The sequence below is a fragment of the Mus caroli genome, unplaced genomic scaffold (genome assembly GCF_978045245.1).
Source record: "Mus caroli unplaced genomic scaffold, Mus_caroli_1 scaffold_5, whole genome shotgun sequence".
Classification (NCBI taxonomy): Eukaryota; Metazoa; Chordata; class Mammalia; order Rodentia; family Muridae; genus Mus; species Mus caroli.
Window position 1 is genome coordinate 7,585,782 of NW_028227260.1, and position 26,195 is coordinate 7,611,976.

The 26,195-nt window shown below is 40.3% G+C and overlaps 1 protein-coding gene across 2 annotated transcripts in view; it reads right to left on the minus strand.

Annotated features, from left to right (window-relative positions):
• Positions 1-26,195, minus strand: part of Pir (pirin) — a 101,613-nt gene that overhangs the window by 54,013 nt on the left and 21,405 nt on the right. For both annotated transcript variants that reach the window (XM_029473315.2, XM_021153257.2), the window contains exons 4-5: positions 20,886-20,969; positions 15,912-16,118 (exon numbers count right to left, since the gene is read on the minus strand). In XM_029473315.2, the coding sequence (XP_029329175.1) occupies positions 15,912-16,118; positions 20,886-20,969 (291 nt within the window). The remainder of the gene's footprint in view (positions 1-15,911; positions 16,119-20,885; positions 20,970-26,195) is intronic.

Sequence of the window (26,195 nt, forward strand, 5' to 3'; positions counted from 1 at the left end):
ACACTCCCCTACCCACCCACTCCCACTTTTTGGCCCTGTACTGAGGCATATAAAGTTTGCAAGACCGATGGGCCTCTCCTTCCAATGATGGCCAACTAGGCCATCTTCTGATGCATATGCAGCTAGAGACATGAGCTCCAGGGTACTGGTTAGTTCATAATGTTGTTCCACCTATAGGGTTGCAGATCCCTTTAGCTACTTGGGTACTTTCTCTAGCTCCTCCATTGGGGGCCCTGTGATCCATCCAATAGCTGACTGTGAGCATCCACTTCTGTGTTTGCTAGGCCCCCACATAGCCTCACAAGAGATAGCTATATCAGGGTCCTTTCAGCAAAATCTTGCTAGTGTATGCAATGGTGTCAGGGTTTGGAGGCTGATTATGGGATGGATCCCCAGGTATGGCAGTCTCTAGATGGCCCATCCTTTTGTCTCAGCTCCAAACTTTGTCTCAGTAACTCCTTCCATGGGTGTTTTGTTCTCAATTCTAAGAAGGGGCAAAGTGTCCACACTTTGGTCTTCGTTCTTCTTGAGAACATTCTTCAACTTTGGTTCTTCGTACTTCATGTGTTTTGCAAATTGTATCTTGTACCTTGGGTATTCTAAGTTTCTGGGCTAATATCCACTTATCAGTGAGTACATATCATGTGAGTTCTTTTGTGATTGGGTTACCTCACTCAGGATGATGCCCTCCAGGTCCATCCATTTGCCTAGGAATTTCATAAATTCATTCTTTTTAATAGCTGAGTAGTACTCCATTGTGTAAATGTACCACATTTTCTGTATCCATTCTTCTGTTAAGGGACATCTGGGTTCTTTCCAGCTTAAAAAGTTATTCATACAGTCTATTTTGATCATATTCTTTCCCCTCCCTTAGCTCCTCCCAGATCTTCCCACACATCCCCACCCAACCAACTTCAGCATGGTCTTCCTCTCTATATAAATATATAAAATCAAAACAAAACAAAAAAACAGTAAGACTGAAAATACCCTACCCTCAAAAAAAAATCCACAAAAATATGGAATCATCCCCTTTTTGTTAGCCAACTACTCCTGGGCACAGGGTCTGCCAGTTGATTGGAGTAAATAGATTTTCCATTTCCAGCAGCTATTAAATGCAAATAGCTTCTTGGTAAATGTCCAAAAAAAATTAGGAAATTCTTAAGTTGTAGGCTTTCATTATAAGGTCTGATTTAGACCTTTGTACTTCATAAACCCATTAAGGTTGCTAGCCATTTTCAGTTCACTTGTCAAGAAGTTCAAAAGACTTGAGAATAAAGTCTGTCACTGTGAAACGCCTTGTGATAAGGAAATGTGGGAGCAGGAAGTTATAGATAAGAGGGAGGAAAGCCAATGTTTAGTAAATACACTCTGTGCTGCTGCATTCAAATAATTCAGGGGCTATGTAATAGCATTTCTACTTGGAAGCTGAAGACTTAAAGGCTGAAAATCATTTAAAATGTTTTTCTTTTGTGTTACAGATATACTAAAATGGCAGAGATGAGGTCTGAACACACAATCTATAGTCATTTGAATCTATCATGACATTGGCCAATTGGCTCTGTAATTCTACGTATAGTTTTGGTAATGTGGCAATCCAATTTTTCACATGTGTTAGGTCTCCTTAGAATCTTTCCAGCCATACAAACCTACACAGACCACTTAAAAAGCAGACACAAATTCTTACTTTCTCTCTTCCCCCCTCTCTCCTTTCCTCCCTCTTCTCTCCTTGATTGTATGGGATTGACTAAATTGGTAGTAGATCATAGACTATAACCCCATGGGACATGGTTCTCATCCATCTATGAGAACCTCATGTCCTGTATTATTATCAGCGGAGAGGAAGTAATAAACCCACCAAAGCCTTAGACTCAAGCCTACACTCTTATCCACATTAGACTGGAAGGGGGGGGAGGATGGTGTTGGCATCCCCATGTCATTATTTTCTCAGTTTATGTCTTAACTCATTCTAAACTCAGAAGAGGAAGGAAGCAAGTATCCTCTTTGGTCTCTTCAGCAATCTGTATTTGACATCTATCAAATTCCAGCCCCTTGTCAATGCACTTCTTTTACCTGGCTGACAACTAATCTGCCAGTTAAAACCAACGCAAATATCTAGTGACACTCACCAGAGTGGCTTTGGTGGGTTTATTACTTCCTTTCCGCTGATAATAATACAGGACATGAGGTTCTCATAGATGGATGAGAACCATGTCCCATGGGGTTATAGTCTGTGATCTACTACCAATTCAGTCAATCCCATACAATCAAGGAGAGAAGAGGGAGGAAAGGAGAGAGGGGGGAAGAGAGAAAGTAAGAATTTGTGTCTGCTTTTTAAGTGGTCTGTGTAGGTTTGTGTGGCTGGAAAGATTCTAAGGAGACCTAACACATGTGAAAAATTGGATTGCCACATTACCAAAACTATACTTGCTCAAACCCTCTTTTAGACTGATAAGTACCAGATGGCTTCAAATAAGTATCTCAGCCAAGTTTTGTTAGTTAGTCCAAGACATTCGAAGTCTCTCATGATAGAAAGCAATGTTGCCAAGTACTGATTTCTGACAGGCAGACATGCCACTGCCAGAAAGGGAAGCTAATTGGAAGAAGGCATCCAAAAAGACATAATTGGCAGAAAGCCCATTGGTGAGGATGGAGTGAGACAGTCTGTAAGACCCCTAATTTACTGAATATGTAGCTCAATTGATAGAGTTCTTGCCTAGCAAGGACTAATTCCAAGCATAGCATAGATGTATTACTGGATACTAGTAACCCAAACATGCACAAAGTGAGATGTGGTGGGGCAGGGGATAGGAGCTTGAGCTCTTCCTTGGTTATGTAGGGATTTCAAATTCAGTACAGGGGGGAGGGGAGGGGAGGTGAAGGGGAGAAGAGAACAGAACAGAAAAAAAAGAAGAAAGAAAAAGAAAACCTTGTGCCAAAAGGATGGGAAGACTCCGAAATGATTGGCTATTTTTCTTCCTCCTTTCCACAACCCAGCTCTTCCTCTTTCTTGTGGAACACTTATTTTTAATTAGAGAAGCATGGAAGGAGGTCAGGATGATGGAGCCAGCATTCATGTCAGAGACTAAAGATGAGACTAACGCTAACCAGATGCAGGTGCTTGAAGGTTTTAGGGAAAAGATCCTTGCTGTGGACTTCAGATTGGTTTTCTTCAAAGAGAAACATTGAGATCTCTTGAGTTACTATCTATAGTTGATCCAAAGGGGAAATAAAACCTTATGACCATCATGATTTCCTTTCATAATGTTAATCCTGACTGTCTATAAGGAAAGAGAACAAGGGCTTTTAGAATTCCTAAAGAAAGTCAAATTATAATTGGTCACTTTCCCAATGATCCTGGACAAGCTAGATATTAATCAACTGAGGCTGCACTCCATGTGGAACAGCTATAGTCTCAAGATGAAAGGCCCTCACACACATGAGAACAAGCTGCCGGGCAGTTTTACAGGAAAAAAAGATGATAACCTGACCAATTTTCATGCTTGAGACAACGAATGTGTATTCTGAACATTAGTTTAACACTGCCTCACACCATGGCATAGAAGCATCCTTAATTGTGCTGTTTCCTATGCTTCTTGTCAGAATATACATGTATGTACATGTGTGTTTTCATGTGTGTGTGTGTTTCCAGTGTGGATGTCTAAACATGAATGTAGATGCCAGAGGTCCAGACTGGATGACTTCCTTAACTGCTTTTCACCTTATTTTCTGAGAAAGAATTCTCACTGAAACTAGAGCTCACTGATTCAGACCCTCCTGTCTCCACCTTCCCAGTGCTCACATTACAGGGGTATTTCTTTCGAAGAAAGAAATCATGTTAACTGTGGAAAGGTGTTGTGCAACAGCCCTGGAGCTGGACTTGCAAATGGCTGTGAGCCTCCTAACATGGGTCTCTTGACTGCTGATCCACCTTTCCAGTCCATGACCACTTTGTTTGCTTGTTTGTTTTTCTTTTCTATTGAGGGGATCAAACTTAGCTCCTCATGTTTGTACAGCAAGTCCTTTACAGACTGAGCCATCTCCCTGGCCCCTCTCACACTCATTTGCCAGGTTAGTTCTCTCTTTTAGGCTTGGTCCTGCATTGCTTGACCCTTTCATTGCTTCACTGAGCCTCCTACTCTGCCTTCCCATGAGCTTACCACATTCACTAGTCTGCAAGCTCATCACAGCACACTCATCTCTCCAGCTGATGTGTCTGACCCTCCCATATGCCTTTACACTCTCCCTCTCCCTCTCTCCATACCTTGACAAGTCTCATACAGATGGCCCACGGAACATGTTAGCTGGGCTCAGGTGAGTTAATGGTATTTTTTTTTTCTGGAAAATCCTTTTCATTTTCCATGGATGACTTTGGAAGACCTTCCAGGAATGGCAAGTGTGTTCTTTTTCCCCATCTCATCTTTCTAAGCTAAGAGAATGGCCTTGGATTTGCAGTATATTGGAAAAAAATACTCTATGGTTTTAGAACTAAAACATTCTCCTCCTTCTAAAAATGCAGTAGTAATTTCATGCCTTACAGCACATTTCAGTTAGAATTTTAAGCTATTTGTATTACTTATTCCCTATCATTAGTAATAGATTAATTTTTAAGATTAATTGAGATATAAACAACATATCATTAAAGTCTAATGCTTCAAGCAAAAAGCATTATATCTGGCACTGATTTGACTAATCACATTTAATATAAGTTTATCAAACAATTAATAATGTGCTCCGGTCAAGATGAAATGCTGTATTTATAGTTATTTCCTTAGCATGTTATTATGTCATGAACCTCAGATTTTAATACCTCATGCAGGAGCCTGAAGACACATTATGAAGCTGCCCTTTATTTTTGCCGTTAGTTAAAATATATTTAATATGTTCCTGAGGAAAGACTCATTACATTTTAAAAATGCAAGTCTTGGCAGCCATCCGAGTGAGGGCAATGAAATGCTAACTTGCCTTTACAAAACGTAATACCTTGGTTCTTGATAGCTTTCATTAGCATTTTAGCCTAAATTTCCCTGCAAATTCATAAGCCTCACCAGTAAGGCCAAAGATATATGGATGCTATAGAATGTAACTTCTGACTTTAAATGCACCTATCCATTCTTCTGTTGTTGGCAGGATAGGGCTTGTCAGCAAAGATGGAATGTACTTCCTAGGTGATTAGGCAGCAGGGACATCTTGAAGAAATAAGAACATCTGGCACCCTTAGTGTACACCAACAATGGTATTTCTGGGGTGAGTGGGCTGCCCTGGGCAAGAGTAACCTTTTGTACAGCTGATTTGAACAGATCTTGACCACTGTTTATTTGAACATTCCTAACTCCAAATGAAGTGCCAACTATGGCTGCCTACCATAGGTCAAGCTCTTTGAAGTTATTGGGTGCATATCTTTGGTGTCCTCTTTTTACTAAAAAATACTGGCAGCCTAATTTTGCCTATTCTCAACACCAAATCAAAGCCAAGTGTTCGTTTCTCTGTGAAATGAGGCTGAGTATCAGTTGGGACCACCTGGCCTATTTGAGGCAGCTCCTGTAGAACAAATAGCTTTATGGTATCAGAAATGAGATGCTAGTATACAGAGCATGCTGAGGACCACACCCATCTGAACCTTAAGGCCAGCTATTCAAATAAACTCTGAAAGTGGCATATATTGTATTGATAAATTGTCTTGCACTGTTTGAGGTCATCAAGAAACTATCTCTGGAAGCAGCTCTTCCCCCCAACGTCAAAAGCATGTGATGTCAAATGTCCTCCAACCCTGCCCCATCTTGAGTCAGGCTGGCCCTGTGATACAGAGAGGGAAAAATAGTAAGCAGTTAATGGTATTAAAATCACTGTGTCCTTGAGAAAAGCTAGGAGTTAAATGACCTCCAACAGAGGTTACTATTGTGTATTCCATGATATATAAGTGTCTACAATTGGAAAGAGAGGCCAAAAAATTCAACTATGGAAGGAAAATTCAATCTGGAATTCAGCAGGTTCTAGTGGATTTTGAGAGCATCCAGTTCGATGACATTAGCTCTACGTTGCCCTTTGTTCTTAGACTCAGAAGTTTCATCTGCACTGTCCGAGACTCTATGGAGAACGCCAGCTAGATGCCTCAGTGGGGCTTTCCATAGTCAATTTCTGCCAGAAGCTTTGACTGGCCAATCCATCAACTTGATAATGTTTTGCTATCTATTGTTATTATTCTTTTGCTTGAAATATGCTTAATAAGCTCACTCATTCAAAACCAAACTATGGCCATCATAGATCATTCTCCCAACAATATAGAACAATGGGAGAGAAGGATACAGAACCACATACAGCTAATGTCAGTCTTAGGGACAATGCAGTCTTACTCAAACTTACTTTTGAATTTCCCTCCATTACAGTATTTTATTTAGATCATCTCCTTTCTTTCCCATTCACAACTCCACCAATACCTGGTTGCCTATGTAGCCCCTATTACTTTCCAAAGCAGTTTTCCATTTTACTTTCTTAACCCTAATTTTTATTTTTGTATATTTGCACACAAGTTCACATATGTGGGGAATGCACACACAAATGTGTGCTTCTGGGGGCCAGAGATCAGTCTCAGGTGTCATTTCTCCTCAGATATCATCTACCTTATTTCTTGGTACAGAATCTTTCTTGAGACAGAATCTCTCACTGGGACTCGAGGTTTTCCAAATAGACCAGACTGGTTGACCAGTGAGAACCAGAGATCAGCTCGTCTCCTCCTTCCCAGTTCTGGGATTACAGGAATGTAGCACTATGCCCAGCCTTTTTTTTTTTTTTTTTTTTAATGTGAGTTTTGGAGGTTGGATTTGAGTCCGAATGCTTACACTTCAAGCACATGTATTGAGATATATACCCAGCCCATATCTAAGCCTTTTATATAAGCCACTGTAAGACACAAAATCCCTATCCTTTCTGTTCTCCTCCCTCTCTCCATCTATCCACATAAGCAGAATTACTCCTCTTTTTTTCTGGCTAATCATAGAACTTTTATGTATGGTCTTTTTCATTGTTTCTCCTGTCATCTTACACTACTGATGTTGTTGGTTTCTTTCTGCACCCTAAACTGTGAGGGCTTTTGAAGCTAGTGGCTATATCTCATTCACATCATATCTCTAACATATACAATGTGCACAAAGCAGGTAGGTACCTAATGACTGAATGAAGAGAGAAATGGGAGATGTAATTGAAATATCCAAAACTGTTCTGAGTTGTGAAGATGGGACAGCTGTGTGGATCTGGACAGAAATCAAGATGCTTCTTAGTCTATAGCAGCTGGCAAGGCTACATGAAAAGGGATGATTCTGAATTTGTTCTTGATGAGCAGTAGCGAGCAAAAGAAAATACTGAGCGTCTCAACTCCATTTTCTATAGCACACTTCAACAGGTTTCTCCCTAGTATCATGTTCCCTCATGGTCTCTGTGTCAACAGAATCCCAGGAAGCTCTCTGCCCCATTTGAGTAATTCTTTTCATCTCGTCCCCAACCTACCCATGACAATACACTTCTTTACATTTTCAGAAGAGAAACTCAACCATAATTCAATATTGTGGTTGTGATCTTTTTAAAGGTATCATTTTAAAGAAATTATCATACCATCTATCTAATTGTGTTAGACCCTAAAAGGAAAATCATTGTAAATAAAGCTAATACAAACAGTTAGCAAAATGAAACCTTGCACCACTAAAAGTCATGGGGAGCTGGTAGTATTGTAGAGTGCTCAAAAATAAGGCTCTAGGTTGAAGTTCCAGAGCAGTGAGGATGGGTTTGATTGATCCATTGATTGGTTGATTGATTGATTGAGATTAGTAAAGCCAGGCCAGGTGTAGTCATTCATGGCACTGGGTACCTGAGGTAAAAGAATGAAAAGTTCAAGATAAGCTTGGGCTATGTAACGGAGAAAAAAGAGAAAACGCCAGGGCTGGAAAGATGGCTCAGGAGTTAAGAACAAGTACTGCTCTTGCATAGAGCACAAATTCAGTTCTCAAGCCCCCATGTCAAGAAGCTCACAACTTCCTGTAACTCCAGCTCCAGAGGATCTGATCCCTTTTTTTGTCCTCCATGCCCCCCCACACCCCGCTCTCACACACCTCCCTACAGACACACATGAATACACATAATCAAAAATAAATAAATAATTTTTAAAGTAACAGTCTTAGATTACTAAAGTGATAAATTATATTAGGTTTCCAGAAACTGCTCAAAGGTAGACATTTGCTTTTTAAATGTCTATTTGATGCTTAATTTGACATAGGATAGTATACTATTTTCTTAGCTTGTTTACATTTGTATCCATTTTTCTTATACTGAAAATCTTCACTTCTAAGACATTAACAAGTGGAAGCATGTTTTAATAATAATAATAAATATAATAAATATATACAATGTATTGATGTATAAACATAAACAATGAAAGTACACAATAAAACTTCAAATCTTGAAATTGAAAAAAAATTCTTTTTGCCTTCAAACTATAAGTACATCTACAGCCGGGGCAATTATGTTTAGAAGCCCTTTAAAGATTCTAAATCCTTCTCTATTTTGTTATACTCCTGACATCTTCATGTTGACTTTAGGTTCTTCATTTGTTTCTGTTCATTTCTCTCACACATATCCTTTTCCAATTTAACATGGCATTCTAAATATGTAAACACGTCCATATTTAAAAAAAAAAAACAACAAAACCCAGAGAACAATCTAAAGTTTATCTACCCACTTTCAGCCCAAAGGGAATGTTTGTTAACTACCTACAGATCTAGAGTCACAGATTTGCTAAGTTGTAACAGAGTTCTGGTTTATAAAACATACCTACAGGGTCGGAGGGAGGATCACTTCCTGAGCATCTCTCCTTTGCTTGCTCTCTAGGCCAGCTGGAGCTTGTTCTGTCAGGCTCCCTGTGTCAGAAACCCACTGTCCCACCTAACCCCTGCCAGGAAGAGAGTATTTGTCAGGCTAGCTCCACGAACTTGCTGGAATTGAAAGGCAAAACAAACAAATAAACAAAACAACAACGAAAGCATGCATATGCTATCCATCTTCAATGTGTAATAGTTTTTAAAATGCTACTTGGTAAACTCATTCTTTTGAGCTTGGGAAAGAAGGGGCAGCTCCCATGGAGGAACAACACTGTCCACATCACTAAGGGGATCGAGGGAAGCTCAGGTAGGAAAAGCTTAAGGGAAGAGCTTCATGCAAAGGCACAGAATAGAATCCAAGAACTCAAATTTCCTCTGAAATGGGAACACAGGGAGAATACAAAATGATTGGCGTGAATTATGTTAGGTAAATGGCAAATTCTTTTGGTAACAGGTGGAGTCATCCAGCCCGTGATCACTAAGTTTGCCCATTCAAAAGGAGACTATGTTGTATCTGTAATCCACATGAACATTGTCTACAGGCTTATAAAAAGCATGAAAACAGCATGTACAGGACTATATAGGACTTCCATATAGGGCTTTGTCAACACACACACATGGAGTACATAATCAACTTATTCCTCCTAAAAGACTCTCTAAGTAGGTATCATGACCATCTCCATTTTACAGATTAGAAAACTGAGGTTCAGCCAGCTTAAATAAGTTCTTGACGTGTTTCAGTAGTGGAGCTAGCCTTGAACCCTGGCCATCTGGCTCCAGACTGTCTTTCTCTGACCTCCTCAAGGTTTGTTTCTGACATCATGGAATGTAGAGAGCAGCAGGAGTCAAATAGAGGCATCGAGGAGGAACAACATTGTGTTCCAAAAAGAGCTGGCAATAAATATAGTAGATTGGCTGGCTGATAAGGATGGAATGGGGTTTGGAAAATTGCATACTCTCATGAAGCAAACATGCAATTGTGTCCTTTCAAAAGTGACAGAAAGTATTCAAACCATCCCATTTTTCTTCTCTCCCATTTCAACATTTACTTCAGACTGTTGTGTCCTGGCAGAATCTTGGTCAAAATTGGCTACAGCATTTCAAGGACTGAATAAATGCTTAGACACAAACGACCTGGGAAAAATGGACATGGTTACCTTTGGGTACGTAGCTGCATATGTATCAAAAGATGGCCTAGTCGGCCATCACTGGAAAGAGAGGTCCATTGGATTTGCAAACTTTATATGCCCCAGTACAGGGGAATGCCAGGACCAAAAAGTGGGAGTGGGTGGGTAGGGGAGTGGGGGGGGAGGGTATGGGGGACTTTTGGGATAGCATTGGAAATGTAAATGAGGAAAATACCTAAAAAAAAAAAAGATGGTTTTTCTAATTGTAAAGCTTATGGCATCTTACAAAGCACTCTTCACATTTGTTTTTGTAGACATAAATATTCAAGTCCACAATGCTTATGTGGGGCTTGCTAAAACTCACTGGATTGAACCATTTCACATTACCTACAAGAGCCAAACCAAACTTCCTAAGGATGAGCACATTCCCCTGGCCTGGATGTCATGCCCATTAACAAACTACAGATTGGTTTCTGGGCTACAGCACTGAACCACCCAGAAACACGTTAGACCCCTGCAATCTCAGACCCCACTGCAGATCTGCTACATAAGAATCTCCACTTTGTCCAAATCTGTCAGGCAATCCATATGAATAATAAAGTCAAGTGCATCACAGTGGTCGCCAAATTTTCTACATAGTTTAGTTATAGGAAGGGAAGTTGTTGGTGAGCCTATGTTGGTTATAAGTAGATCGACCTCTTGAAAGGTATATTCTTAGCATCACATTGTATCTAGCTTAATTTTTTTAATTTTAATTTTTTATATGTGTGCATGCACGCATGTGGACATGTGCATGTGAGTGCACATACACTCAGAGACCAGAATAGGGAATCAGATCCCATGGAGCTAGAGTTACGAACAGTTATAGACACCTGATATGGATACTAAGAATCAAGCACAGACCCTTTGTAAGAGAAGTTTGTGTCCTTAACCACTGTCTCTGCAGCCCCCATAGAGTCTTCTTGATGCTGAACTATCTTTGGTATATCTTTATGGTAGCTCTAGACCATTTATGTCCTTACTTCACAGCAGATTAATTACCTTTTCCAAACTTCAAAAAAAAAATCCTTTAGCATTGGTGGCACACATAAATATTTACCCAATTTCTATCCAACTAGACATAAAACAATCAAAATAATATCAACAGCTATCACTTTTGCAGTGTTTACAAAACTAAGTCTTGAAAAAATCAATTCATTTCTTTAAGACCACACAGCCCATACATCTAGTACATGGTGAGGTGCGTCACCTGGTCTGTCCATATAGGTAACCATGGAACAGAAGTGCTTCTAGAAAACCAGTACTTTGGAAGGTTCCAATAGGTTCTATAAAAAGGCTTCCAAGGGCTGGAGAGATGGCTCAGAGGTTAAAAGCACTGGCTGCTCTTCCACAGGTCCTTAGTTCAATTCCCAGCAACCACATGGTGGCTCATGATCATCTATAACTAGATCTGGTGCCCTCTTCTGGTCTGCAGGCATACATGCAGGCAGAACACTGTACAAATAATAAATAAATAAATAAATAAATAAATAAATAAATAAATAATAAAATGCTCTCAAAATAAAGACTGATTATTTACTCTGGAGAGTATATTTCAGAACTGTTATTAAACAAAATGAAATAAGCAAGGCCAGCAGTTACCAGCATGACATTTCCCAAAGGTAAAACATTATTTCTGTTCTCTAAGCCTTGGTTAAAATTGCAACATCATATAGTCTGCAGCTTGGATGTGCTTTAAAATGCCCTTCTGTCTATAACTGGAATGGACTTCAACCTCAAAACTTCCTTGACTTTTCTATAAATGAAACACCATTGAAAACGCTAAGAATTTATGGTATTGCTTGTAGGGCACATGGACTGTGCCACCAGACAGAAGAACTGGTAAGGTTGAAGAAAGTTCAAAAACCCTGGGGAATCTCAGAATTGAGAATAGCAGGTGCTGGACCAGGCTCTGCCTGTCCTGTCCTGGAACATGTAACCATGACACCACCTGAGAGGACCATGACAACCAGTCTTGTAGCATAAAAACATAAAGTTCTCCATGTTAATGGGTTAGCTAGATAGGCCACACATGTTTAGCCAATGAGCTTCCCTTCCTGGACATCCCTTCCTGAAGAAGGTATTTAATCCCTGGTTCACACTCAGTAAGACGAATATATTCATATCCACCATAAAAATAAAGCAGTTTAGGCAAGGGAGGACCATCTCCTTCATCAAGGATTGCCACTGGGGGAGGCCTTCCTTGTAAAAAGCCTTGCCTAAATCTCCTGGAGAAGGACTTTTCTCTTTCAGCCCCTCAGCATTTTCAGCACTCACTCAGAACTAAGCTTGATTCCACACCATCTTGGACTCAGTCACCCCTTTTCTGCCTGGCATATAGGGACCACTGTTCTTTTCTCAACTCCTCAAGGTCCCAAGCGGTGTATGGGTACATAGGAGATTGAGACCCACAGCATCCGTCCCAGCCTCTCACTGTTCTCACCTGGGGAAATATGGGCTGGAATCCCCTATGTCTGATTGCATTCTGCCTCCCCAGTGGTATGCCAACAGTGCTCAGCATCCCTGCAGTGAGGCAGACACACAGCAGGACAATTGCTGGCTTTGCTTACTTAGTGTCTTAGTCAGGGTTTCTATTTCTGCACAAACATCATGACCAAGAAGCAAGTTGGGGAGGAAAGGGTTTATTCAGCTTACTTCCATACTGCTGTTCATCACCAAGGAAGTCAGGACTATAACTCAAGCAGGTTAGAAAGCAGGAGCTGATGCAGAAGCCATGGAGGAATGTTACTTACTGGCTTGCTTCCACTGGCTTGCTCAGCTTGCTTCTTCTAGAACTCAAGACTACCACCCAGGGATGGTACCATCCACAAGAGGCCCTTCCCCCTTGAGTGCTTATTGAGAAAATGCCTTCCATCTGGATCTCATGGAGGCATTTCCTCACTTGAAACTCCTTTCTCTGTGATAACTCCAGCCTGTGTCAAGTTGACACACAAAACCAGCCAGTACACTTAGTAACTCACCAGTTTGATTTATCTCTCTCTTTTTTTTTCTGCAGACAGACACATTATTTTGGGATATAAGTTTGGATAGTTTTTCACTATATATCCCAGCCTGGTCTCAAACTCCTGATTCCTTCTGCTTCAGCCTACCCGACACTGGGATTGCACTCATGTGTCAGCACATCTGTATTCTAAATACAATCTCCCAGACAATTTTAATAGATTCAACCAAAGTCTTGTGCTTTGGTTGAAGTGGAGAGGGAGTCTCCTACCCTTCAATATCTACCTCAATGTCCCTAGAACTTCAGAGTCCTGGAAACAGGTAATAGAAGAAAAAAATACATAGGGAGAAAATGTGCCAATTTCACTTGTGTTCTTGTCTGGGGCACCTTAGTGATGGTCTATGGCCTTTTATCAGAAGAGCTCACAAGGTCTTAACTCTCCTCTTCACAATGGAGAGGAAACTTCAACAACAACAACAAAAAGCTGAAAAAGAAAGACTCCAGGCTTGATGAACAAAAACAAATAAGTCACAGAAACACAAAGAAAAGCCATTTCCAGCTGCACTACAGAGTAAACACTGTTTTCCCCTTCAATTATTTCTGTGTGTACTAGAAACACAAATAAAAACAAACATCCACCTATGTGTTCAAATGTCAATCCAAAGCTGTGCTTATAATGCACAGTAAACAAAAATAAAACAACATAAATAAACAAACAGTGGGTCCCAGACAATAATCCAAGCCTACCTGGTAATTATGCAATGTGTGTCATTGAGTAATTATTTAGTACCCACTGACAAGCCATAATTCTCACATGCACATAATATAATCAAAATTCACCAAATGTCACAGTTAGTGAAACTATCAACGTGACACCGCCTAGAGTCATCCAAGAAGGGAAGTTCAACTGAGGAACCGTGCAGATCACATTGGTCAGTAGGCAGTTATGAGGGAGATTGTCTTGATTGTTAGTTGATGAAGGAGGGCCCAGCCCACAGGCAGCACCATTACATGGAAAGGTAGTCCCGGGCTCTATAAAGCTAGCTAATGTGATGGAAAACAATAGTGATAAAAAGTACATGGTACTGGTACAGAAACAGACACATTGATCAGTGGAATAGAATTGAAGACCCAGAAATAAACCCACACACCTATAGACACTTGATTTTTGACAAAGAAGCCCAAACTATACAATGGGGGTGGGGGGGACAAAGCATCTTCAACAAATGGTGCTGGTCTAACTGGATGTCTTCATGTAGAAGGATGAAAATAGATCCATATTTATCACCCTGCACAAAAGTCAACTCCATGTGGATCAAGGTCCTCAACACTAAATCAAATAGAACAGAAAGAGTGGAATAGCCTTGAACTCATTGGTGCAGGAGAAAACTCCTTGACCAGAACACCAATGGCTAAGGCTCTAAGATCAACAATTGATAAATGGGACCTCATGAAACTGAAAAGTTTCTGTAAGGCAAAGGACATTGTCAATAAGACAAAACAGTAGCCTATAGATTGGGAAAGGATCTTCATCAACCTTACATCTGACAGAGGGCTAATATCCAAAATTTATAAAGAACTCAAGTAATTAGACATCAACAACTCAAACAACCCGATTTAAAAATGGGGCACAGAGCTAAACAGATAGAACCGATAAAATGCTGGTGAAAACAGTTGTAGGTGCTAGTTGCTCACTAGGCGAGCAGCAAAGCAGTTTGAAATATTCTGGTTGCTAGATGTCACATCTCCAGGCCCCTTACCAGATTCCCTTGGCTACTTTTACCCTACACTCCAGAATCAACCAATGAATGACCTTTAGGAGAGAGCATGAAAACCTTGCTGTCTTGTTTGGGGGGTGGGTCAGGACCAATGCTGACGCATGCTGATCCTGAGTCCCCAGTGAGGTCTGGTTAAAGCTGTGCTTTTGTGGTCTTTGCCTGAGACAGTGACCTTGCTTAGCTCCCTTCACTGTTTCCCTAGGAGTACTTCCTTTAAAATCATGTGCACAGGAATCTGCCTCTCAGGGTCAACTTCTAGGCACCTTGTGTCCTGTGAGCAAGCTCACCATTACCACCTACTGGTTGCTGTGTAGATCCTTTGCCTCCCCAGAAAATTGTTCTGGTAGGAAATTACTACAATACTTGTCGTACTTCCTTCCTAAATTGATTTTATTTGGAGTGAGACCCTAACCCAAACAGTAGAAAGAAAATATACAGTGTATGTCCTATGTAAGTTAAGTGAAATGCTATTTTTTTAAAAGATTTTATTTTGTATTTGTGTGTCTGCATGTGTGTGGGTACCCATGGAAGTCAGAAGAGGGAGGTCAGAACCTCTGAGACTGGAGTTATATATAGGTGACTGTGTCTCAATGTGGGTGGTGTGGTGGGAATCAAAGAGCAGTCAGTGCTCTTAAATGCTGAGCCATCTCTCCAGCCCCAACAGTTAATTTTGTCTTAAAACTGTGTAATACTGTCACGTGCTTTTCTTGTTCACTAAGTGGGACATACATCATTTGCATAAATCTTTATGAAGTGAGATTGGTCCCATTTTTTGTTTGTCTATTAAAAGCAGTAACTTTGCAGTAGCAAAGAGTTAAGAATCAAAGTATTAAATTGGACTAACAAATGTTAAGAAATAGGGTAAACCTGCACATATATTAAGACACGCCTAGAAAACTGCTTTTCAGTCAAATTCTTTATGTGAGCATAATTTCTTATAAGTGCTCCAACTCAATGAGTTTGCACACAGCAAAAAATGTCTCGGTTACCTTAAATTGTACATATCCTAATATCTATGAAGCAAGTCTATCCACTGGGACACATATATGATAAAGTCAGTGAGAGCCTATGATGAAGATACACCTACCCTGATGTCACCATATACTTAACATTTCAGAGACGTACAACAGGTATGACATACCTTTATTCCCAAGGCTTCTCCTGAAATGACAGCAACTGTCACACCATCTTTGGTGGGTTTCGGGATCTCTTCACTTTTCAGTTCCTGGTACTGAGGCGCCACCATCTTTTCTGAGCGTCTCAAATTCACCCACAGCTGTAAGCCATGAGCTGGCTCCTCTGAGCAGGGCATCTCAGCATGCAGAATGCCTCGTCCTGCAGTCATCCACTGCAAACACCAAACCAACAAGAAGCCAAATGGAACACATCTGCTAACAAGTCTATGCACGCAACAATTACACCATGGCAAAGGGACACATCCATCTAGGACAGTGGTCAGAGTGCCTGGACATCTCAAGAAATAGCAAGTCTATGACGGTTCCTGGTGGTTCTTTCAAGTTACCTAAGCCTCCCTTATTGTGAATCAAAGTATCAGAATTGAAATTTCTACAAGGGAAAGAATCCTCTCTGTGATACTTGAGTTTCAGATTGAGCCATGAGATAAGGAGTTGTAGCCAGATACTACTGGAGTATGATTTGACTTAAGAAGCTGTCTTAGTCAGGGTTTCTATTCCTGCACAAACATGATGACCAAGAAGCAAGTTGGGGAGGAAAGGGTTTATTCGGCTTACACTTCCATACTGCTGTTCATCACCAAAGGAAGTCAGGACTGGAACTCAAGCAGGTCAGAAAGCAGGAGCTGATGCAGAGGCCATGGAGGGATGTTCTTTACTGGCTTGCTGCCCCTGGCTTGCTCAGCCTGCTCTCTTATAGAATCCAAGACTACCAGCCCAGAGATGGCCCCACCCACAAGGGGCCTTTCCCCCTTGATCACTAATTGAGAAAATGCCTTACAGTTGGATCTCATGGAGGCATTTCCTCAACTGAAGCTCCTTTCTCTGTGATAACTCCAGCTGTGTCAAGTTGACACAAAACTAGCCAGTACAGAAGGGCAAAAAAGCAGTACTGGGTAAGGGAGATGGCAGGCAACAATGCAATTAGATTCGAGGCCTAGCCAACCCAACAGGGAGATGTGGAGTTGGGATAAATCTTGAGGATTGTCTTGAAATCAGTAAAGAGTGATCAGGATTGTTCCTGAGTAGGAAACACAACTTTGGGAGAGTCAATTTCCTGACGCAGAGTGGAATCCCCAGGGAGGAATGTACCAGTGAGCAGCTAACATGTCCATCAGATGAGGAATGTGTATGTGAGACTAGATAGACATGGGAAAGCCCTCAGCATCCCCTAACCTACAAATGGTAAGCTTGTACCTGTAGGCATACAATTACAGTAATGGAGCCCTCACTACTGAGAGAATCAATTGTTGCCTTTGGCTGTTAGGCAGATAGTTCAAGTGGGGTTTCTTTGTTTGTTTACATCTTTGAGAGCATGCTGGAGGCCCGTTCCAAGCACTAGCCACAGACACTGAGGATGCAGGGTTGGAACATGATAGATCCATTTTCTGCTTGTTTTAGCTTGGATTCACCCATACAAGACCATGAAACAAGGACCTACGTGCAGGGTGTTTAGTTGGAAAGGGATACAGAAAGCAAAATAGAGGAAGTAGGGCAAAGGGAAAAGGCAAAGAGGAGTGAGTGTTCATGAGCAAGTTACAGCTCTGGGGCCTGGGGCTTAGGCCCACTGGGAACCATGTAGATAAACTTCAGAATCATTGTACAGAAGCCAGAGACTACTAAAATATTTAGATTCCACTTGGCATCCATTAGTGACCAAGAGCCTCTGAGAGAGACCCAACAATGCATGCACAGATGGGGTGCTGTGTATGGATACATAGGGACTGTCACCACCTGAACTCTGAAGAGGCCCATCAGCACTATCTTTCACCCAGCCCTTGGAGAGGGAAAAAAAAAAAACCTAACACAGCTACTCAAACTAATTAGTGTCATTATCCCTGTGCTTGGTTGATACTGTGAAGAACAACAAGAGTTCTACCCGTGTACATGAGGTGGGTCAAGTTGCCTTACCTGAGGGTTCAGCTATTAGGCTGAAACCCAAAGGAAGCATGGACAATGGGAAAGAAATGGGAGGAGAAGTCCATAAAGCAGCTGGAGATAAGTCTGAGGACCTGAAAGAAAACCACTACCTGGCTTGGAGATTTCTTTACTTCATTGTAATGTAGTAAAGAAATCTCCTGCATCCTCAGTGTCTGTGGCTAGTGCTTGGAACGGGCCTCCAGCATGCTCTCAAATATATAAACAAACAAAGAAACCCCACTTTAGAACTATCTGCCTAACAGCCAAAGACAACAATTGATTCTCTCAGTAGTCTAACTACATTTCTTTCCATTCTGTTTGAAAAGGCCGACTGAACCTTCTAATGGAGGGATCCAGTGTTTTCTGTCTGACAACAGCTAGAGCAATTGGTGTTCCTCAAGGGCCTCTTCCTATTTCAAAAGCATCTTCCTACTCCACTAGAACTTCCTCTATCAGTATTTTTACATATTCTTCTTTAAAAACTTTACATATATACAATGTATCTTAACAATATCCAACTCAAATCCCCCCTCCCATTTTGTCTATCTCTTGATTAACCTTTTAGATAAAGCATAGTTAACTCCGTTTCGAGTTCTGCTCTACCGGGAGTTTTCTTTTGCTTTCATGACAGCATTTTCCTCTTGCTTTTGTTTTTTAATTCTATTTTCTTTGAAACACAATGATCCAGTACGGGTCCTTTCCATCCCAGAAAATATGTAAATGGTCTGATATAGAGCTCCTACCTTCACAACTGACCAAAATGATCTAAGCAGTTCCAGGGGATTTAAATTATAACGTGTCACACGCAAAAGTAATATGGCACACAGTTTGAGTTTGGGCTCTTTTTTTTTTTTTTCAAATAGGTTCTTACTATCTAACCCTGGCTATGCTGAAACTCACTATGTAAACCAGCCTGGCTTCAAACTCACAGAGATCCACCTGCCTCTGCCCTGAGTGTTGGGATAAAATGTGTGTGCCACCTTGCCTAACGTTGGGTTATTGTGCTAAGTGACAACATTGAACCATGCAAATGAACTGAAACATAAATAATGAATTGTCGCAAATGCAGAACATAAATTGAGAAAGACTGAATTGAAATGGTCTTCAACTACTGAATTTGTCAGTGAGAATATCCATAAGCGACCACTTCCTGAACAGCTTCAATACAGGCTCAAGGGGAGGATACAGACAAACCAACCATGACTTCTGTGAATTGGGGAAGAAATGACAATTGGGAGAGTAACTCTTGACTACACTTGGAGAAAAGTAGAATCAAACCAAACAACAACAAAATGGAGACTAGGTAAGCACTAAAAACTGATGGGGGAGAGTGAGATGGCCCGGGGGGTAAAAAGCACTGGCTTCCAAGTGAACCTGACAACTTGGGTTCAATCCGGGGATCCACCTGATAGAAGAAGAGAGCCAACTCCCATACGTTATCCTCTGACATCTATCCATGTGCTCTAGCATGTACTTACATGCACACACATACAAATAAACAAAGACGTGTAATAAAGATTGGAAGATTTCATTTGATCCCCAGCAAAACACACACACACACACACACACACACACACACACACATATTACAGAGTGATTGAGGGGTCAAGAAAAACATGAGAAGAGAACATTCGAAAGATCTGGGTTAGTTTCCAGCCAGAATAGAAGAATCCACTAAAAGAGGGCTATGATAGCTAGTGTTCTCAGCCTGGCAGAATCTGGACTCACCTGGGAGGCAGGCCTCTGCACTTGCTATGGGGGTTAGGGGGCAACTTGAGTGTGTGAACTGATGGATAGTGCCCATCTTGAGTCAGGGCAGGACTATTCTTTAGGCAGGGGATCCTGAACTGTATGCAATAGGTGAGCACTAGCATGCATTCTTGCTCTCTGTTTCTGATTATAGATGTGATATGACCAGCTGCTTCAAGCTCTAGGAGCCTTGCCTTCCCTGCCATGGTGGACTATACCTTTCTTATGTAGCTAGACTGCTCTTAGTACCCTTGGAAAACTCAGAAGAGACCCTTGTGGTCAGCTTTGGACCCCAAACACCTGTTTCCCTGGTAATACTGCAGAAAGAAAAGCATAAGTCATGTCCCACCTTAAGATACGATATGACAAGGTAGAGGTTTGTTGAGACCCATTAAGGGAAAGCTACACCCTCCTGTCAAAAGAATGGCATATGAGTTCTACCCCTCACCTTGGATGGAGACATGGCATTCTGATTGTCTTAAAGAACCTTACATACTGGTTTTCCTCCCTTCAGAACTAATCCACTTGGGCCTGCCAATCACTTATCCACGAGACTAGCCCTCAAGAAAGCTAATTCACCAAAGGTCAGGCTAAAGAGATTGGAGGACTTAAGTATCCCCTTAATGAGATACTGAGAAGCCCCTCCGTCAGTACAATGTTTATAGATCCTCACTACTTACCCACTTTCTGAATTCCAAGTCCAAAATGCCTTGCCTTTACTTCCCTTCTACCTCTTATTTGGATGTAACCAAAAGCTAAAACATGCTTTTTCTGGACTTTTGCTCTCTTTCTCTGACGCTCCTCTCCCCTTCCAACAAGCAGCTACTTGCCAACCTCCACTGCTGAACACGCTGACTTTCTGAGACCCTCACTTAAAAGGACATGACTTTCTCTCAGCTTCTCGACCTCCACCTTTCTGGCAGCTGCCAAGGTTCACAGCTTGCCTGTGCTGTTTGTTTTCCTCTCACTTATAAATGCTACTTCTGAGTCTGTTTTTAAATTATCAATGTGACTGAAAACCAACAGACACCCCTGGTTTTTGCTGGTAATACCATGAACTGTGAACCAAAAAACAGCTCTTTCTCCTTTAAGATGCTTTTGTATTTTGTTATGGCAACAGAAAAGAAGCTAAGACTGGAGAAATCAGAGGTATTAAAGTGAGAAAGAAGTGGGAGAGAGGGTTAAAGTACTGGAAAAGTACACACAAAACCTAAGACTGTTAACCAATCAGCAATCCCCTGACATGACAGTACCTGTAGGTCTCCTGGGTTCATTTTACCAACATGTCCACAAAAGTCTTCATGCGCCATGCTGCCCCCTTCCAGAAGATAAGATACCTTTAAAAAAGAAAAGAACAGAAGAAAAAGTTGATCCTTTGACTACTGTAAAACCAGATTGTCTGGGTTCTGTATTTTGATTTGCATCAGTTCCATATTTATTTCACATATTAAACACTATCTTAGTTTGTAAAATATTCTTGCTATTTCAAGTTGCTTTTCCATTAAAATAATGGATGAAAGATATGACTAGACATTTTGCCAAAGAAAACATGCAAATGGTAGCAGATATGGGAAGAAATGCTCACCATCACTAATCAGAGAAATGGAAATCAAAACCACAACGTGACATCACCTTACACCTGCTAGGTACATACTATCAAAGTCAAAACCTAGGTGATTGTTCAAAAAATTATGAGAAAGGGGGAACCCTTATATACTGTTGGTGAGAAGTAAACTGCTCTAGCCGCCATAGGAAACAGAATGAAAGTTATTTAAAAAACAAAAACTAAAAATAGAATTGCCATGTCATCCCACTTTCTTAATCCTCAGTACAGACCCAAAACAAATCAAGTCATCATAGGAAAGACATACCAACAAACTGATGCTTACTGTAGTACCTACTTATAATACTTATAGTACTTACAACAGCCATGCTATGGAATAAGGTCTAAATAAAAATGAATAGATAATGAAAATGAGGAATATACAAAGCCTTACAAGAGAAAGATACACTGTTATTGTTTACAGTATAGATAAAGCTGGAAGATGTTGCATTCCATGAAATAAGGCAGACACAAAACAACAATTACTGCATAACCTCCCATATAAATTGAGATTAGAGAGCTGCTACTACTAAGGTTTGGAATGGGAGAAATATGGAAATGTACGTCAAAGGCCCACAATTAGATGATAAGTTCTTGGGGTCTAATGCACAACATGTGACTAGAATTAATAATATTGCATTTGATATGGTGAGGCTGGAGAGATGGCTCAGTTGGTGATGTGCATTCCATGAAATTCCAAGGACCTGAGCTTGATATCCTTAAAACACATGCAAGCCAATCAGTCACGATAGATGCTTGCAATCCCAGTGTTGGGGAGGTAAAGATAGATAGACCCCTGGGGTTTGCTGGCCAGCCAACATAGCCTAATTGAAAATCTCCAAGCGACTGAGAGGCCATGTCTCTAAGAAAGACAGGCGGTTCCTGGTTCCTGAAGAACAGCACACGCAAGGCTGGCCTCTGGCCTCTACCCACAAATAGACACATGTACATGCATGAATACACACATGATAACCTTGTGAGGTAATAATCATTCCATAATATACATATATATAATATATATGCATATATATAATATATATAATGCATATATAATATGCATATATATATATATATATATGCACCAAAGCCCTTCAATACACACATGTATTAAAATACTGCAGTGTGTGCAGTTGTCACATTATAGCATAGAGGAGCAAAGGACTGAGTGTCTGTGGAGATGTGTTCAATTTTTCCACCAAGAACTTGCTGTTAGGAGAACTAAGACAGAGAGCAACCTGAGAGACCTGATTATATGACAGGTAGGTTTACTATCTACACCACGCCTTTGAGGGAATTTCACTATGCCCCATCCTCCGAGGGGTTCAGTCCAGGAATGCCAGTGCCCATAGCCAGTTACAGTAGCACTTACCCTGACGGCCCAGGAAAGTTCATGATGGGTCTCCCACAGCCGGGCCTGAAGCACAGGTCAAAGTAAACCTGTTCTTGGATAGAGCAGGAAACCCAAAGGAAACATTTCTGACACCCAAGCCCACAGTCTCAGTGGGTACTCAAAACTGTTTATGACATATGTCAAGTCATTTCAAATTAAAGTCAATGATCCCAGATTCATGTCTTCATTCGTAGACTGCAAGACCATATTCACACAAGTGTGTACATGCTCACATTCCCAGATCCATGTCCAGAGTAAATCTAAAACTGAAGAGAAATGCTATATGTCCCACAGAGTGGACAGTAGGCACCTACAGCTGCTTAAGTTTCACTTAAATCAAACTAATAGGATTTAAAGTCAGCCCAGCAGCAGCACTAGTCAGATTGCGAGTGCTCCATAGCCTCCTGTAGCTAATGACTGCTGTAGCCAACAGCAGAGACTATAAAGCCTTTCTGTCTTTACAGAGTTCTATTTCCCACTGTGATCTAGACAAAAGAATTTGAAAATTAGATTTCAGCAATGGTGGGCATTTTGTCTCTCAAACCATTCTAATGGGCCTCTCATTTTATTATTTTATCAAAAGAAAAAAACCAACTCTAATATTCTCTTCTTTAAGGGTCTTGTAATCAAATCAGAGAAAAAGAGACATCAAAGACATACAACATTTAATTACTTCAAAGACATGGTCATTTTGTTACAGGAAATATTCAAGTTAGTACTGGAGGCTTACAATGAGTAGTGGTCATGACACAAGGCTCTCTTTGCATGCTTTATGTAAATTGGATAATTTGTGCACACCTTGTGACTCCTAAAAAGATTACCATTCAGTCTAAGCATTTGTAAAAGGCCTGTGATAGTTCTTTGCTAACGATCCACTGCAGGCTTAACAGCAATGACTGTGGACATATTCTCATAACTGGATGCATTTGTCATACACCAGCTACCTCAGTATTTTCTTTAATCCTTAATGTGATTATCCTTTTAAATTTTTGAATTTTACTTAAAGATATCATTAACGATTATTATTATATGAGTGAACCAGAAAAATGAAATCTTTGATTAAAATCGCAATATCCACTGTTGGGACTTTAATTTTCACTCAAATATACTAAATCAAATAAAAGACCTTCTTTATTTAAGAAAATCAGAACTTACAAATGAATTATCCTTGTTACCAACCTCCTAAACTAACAACTTTTACCAACTCCCTAAATCTTAACTCTGTAAAACCACACAAAGAAAAAGAATGAAAAAAATATTTTTAAAAAGAAAGTCAAAACATATTCCCAAGAGGTATGAACTGAGAAAATATTTATGAAGTTTTGAGTACCTGTGAGATACCACCTCAGCATCATCACTTAGATGTGCATGGGTGTTTTGCCTGCATCTATGCTCATGCACCATGGGCATGCTTGGGTGCTGCTGGAGGCTTGAGAGGACAGACATTCCCCTGGAACTAGACTTATGGTGGTTGACAACCACCACATGGCTTCTGGGACACCCTAAACGTGGTGACACAATACTGCTAGGTGGCATCCATGACTGAATATATAGAAGAAAGGGGTAAAAGCAACCTCTCTCTCTCTCTCTCTCTCTCTCTCTCTCTCTCTCTCTCTCTCTCTCTCTCATTCTCTCTCTCTCTCTCTCTCTCATTCTCTCTCTCTCTCTCTCTCTCTCTCTCTCTCTCTCTCTCTCTCTCTCCTTCCTGACTTGATGCAGTTATTTGCAGTTCTTTTTTTAATTTATGAATTTAAAAAGTGTATGTGCGAGCACGGGTGCTTTTATTAGCATACAAATGGACAGTTTTTCTTGTGGCATTTTTATACCATTTTGGTTTGGTGTGCTCTTACCTTCCTCACTCCTCTCCACATCTAGTAGTTCTCCCTCCCCGCACATATGCAGGGAGCACCCCAGTACTCCCTTTTCCATGCTGCATAGTAGTTGCGGGAAGGAAAAATTGAGAACAAAGTGAAATGATGCACATGTATGAAGATGCCATGCTAACCTAAAAAGTTAATTAGTCAAGAAAGTGTCTAATATATGAGACTTAATATATGTATGGAAGATATGACAGATCAAAAATGACAGTTATATTTTACATTTGATCTTAGTCAAAAGGCCATTAAGTGATAATAATTATATGTTAAAGGAGTCAAATACAACACTACATATAAATTCATCAAATGAAATTTCATCCTGTGATTATTAATATATAGAGAGATGCCTGAACATCAATGGTGATCATCTCAAGATGATAAATGCAGGCATGTTTTATTATTAGTTCCTTTCTACAATGAATATTTTCCTTTTTTTCCCCAATAGAAACATGTATTTTATCCCGAAAACAAGGATGCCTTTTCCAACCATTAAAATGAGTGTTATTAATTAGTCTTTATAGATTTATCCCCCAGCTCACGGTTTGGACAGGAAGGTAACAACAAGTATGACTCCACATTACATGTGAGGACAATGGAACATAGACTTTCTCACATTTAATGTTCAATTTCTATGGAAGTCACTAAGGCTAGAATGGGAATAAATCACTTGACATGCAATAACTTTAAGGGGACATACAGCAAGCTTCCAGTTTTCAAAGAAGTAGCCAAACTATAAGGAGCACTGTCTATAATTGCTTTCCTGTCTTTCCTATTTACGTTTAGCTTGTAATGAATCTCCCTCTTAGGTTCTCAAAGAAGAACTTCTTAAATCATAGTCCCAGATTACTTTTAATTACTCAAGTCAAACATAAAGTCTTTCACGTTGCAAACCATAACACACACACATAATATATATATATGTATATATATACATATATGTACACATATATATATGTATGTATATATATACACACACACGTCTTTATATTATTAGTCTTTATATACAATATTTGTTTTTTTTATTATTGCCAAGTGTCATAAATGCTTGATGGCAAGTTTGCTTATGAGTTTCTGTCTGTAGAACATCTTAAAAAGAAAGAAAACCCTGGTGCAGTTACATCTGAGCGTGGAGACAAGCCACATGATCTTTTTAGGGCCTTACATAATCACAAACGCCTGGAGAACTGCCATGGGTGGTTGACGAATTGTGTTATGTTTAAGCTCAAGAGTTGTGTGTGTCCAATTAAGTAATAAGTTTGTAATCTGAACCAGGTGTTTCCTCGGAGCACTTGATATACTGTTTGGTCTCCTGTCTTCCTTTCCTCCTTCTAGTCCTTTCCATGGATCTTTACCAAGTATTTTTGTTCCCTTGTAAGTTCTTAATTCTTTGGGTGTTTTGCATTTGGAGAAAGACACAATCTCACACTGCGATAAAAGAAAAGTCATTTACCATGTAAAGTGTGAGAAAAGTGACTGTCCGAGAGAACTTTCAATGAAGCTGGAAGAATTCCCACACAAGAAAAAAGACAGTTTGTTGTTTCATTCTAGCTGCTATATAGAAAGAAGAGCAAGGAGGAGACCTGATTCTGTGTCTGGATACAAAACACGAGACTTACCCTGTAAAGCCAAAACTGTACAGTATGGGAACAACTGTATTTCCTTTTCATTTCTTTTTGCCCTAAAATTGTGAGGT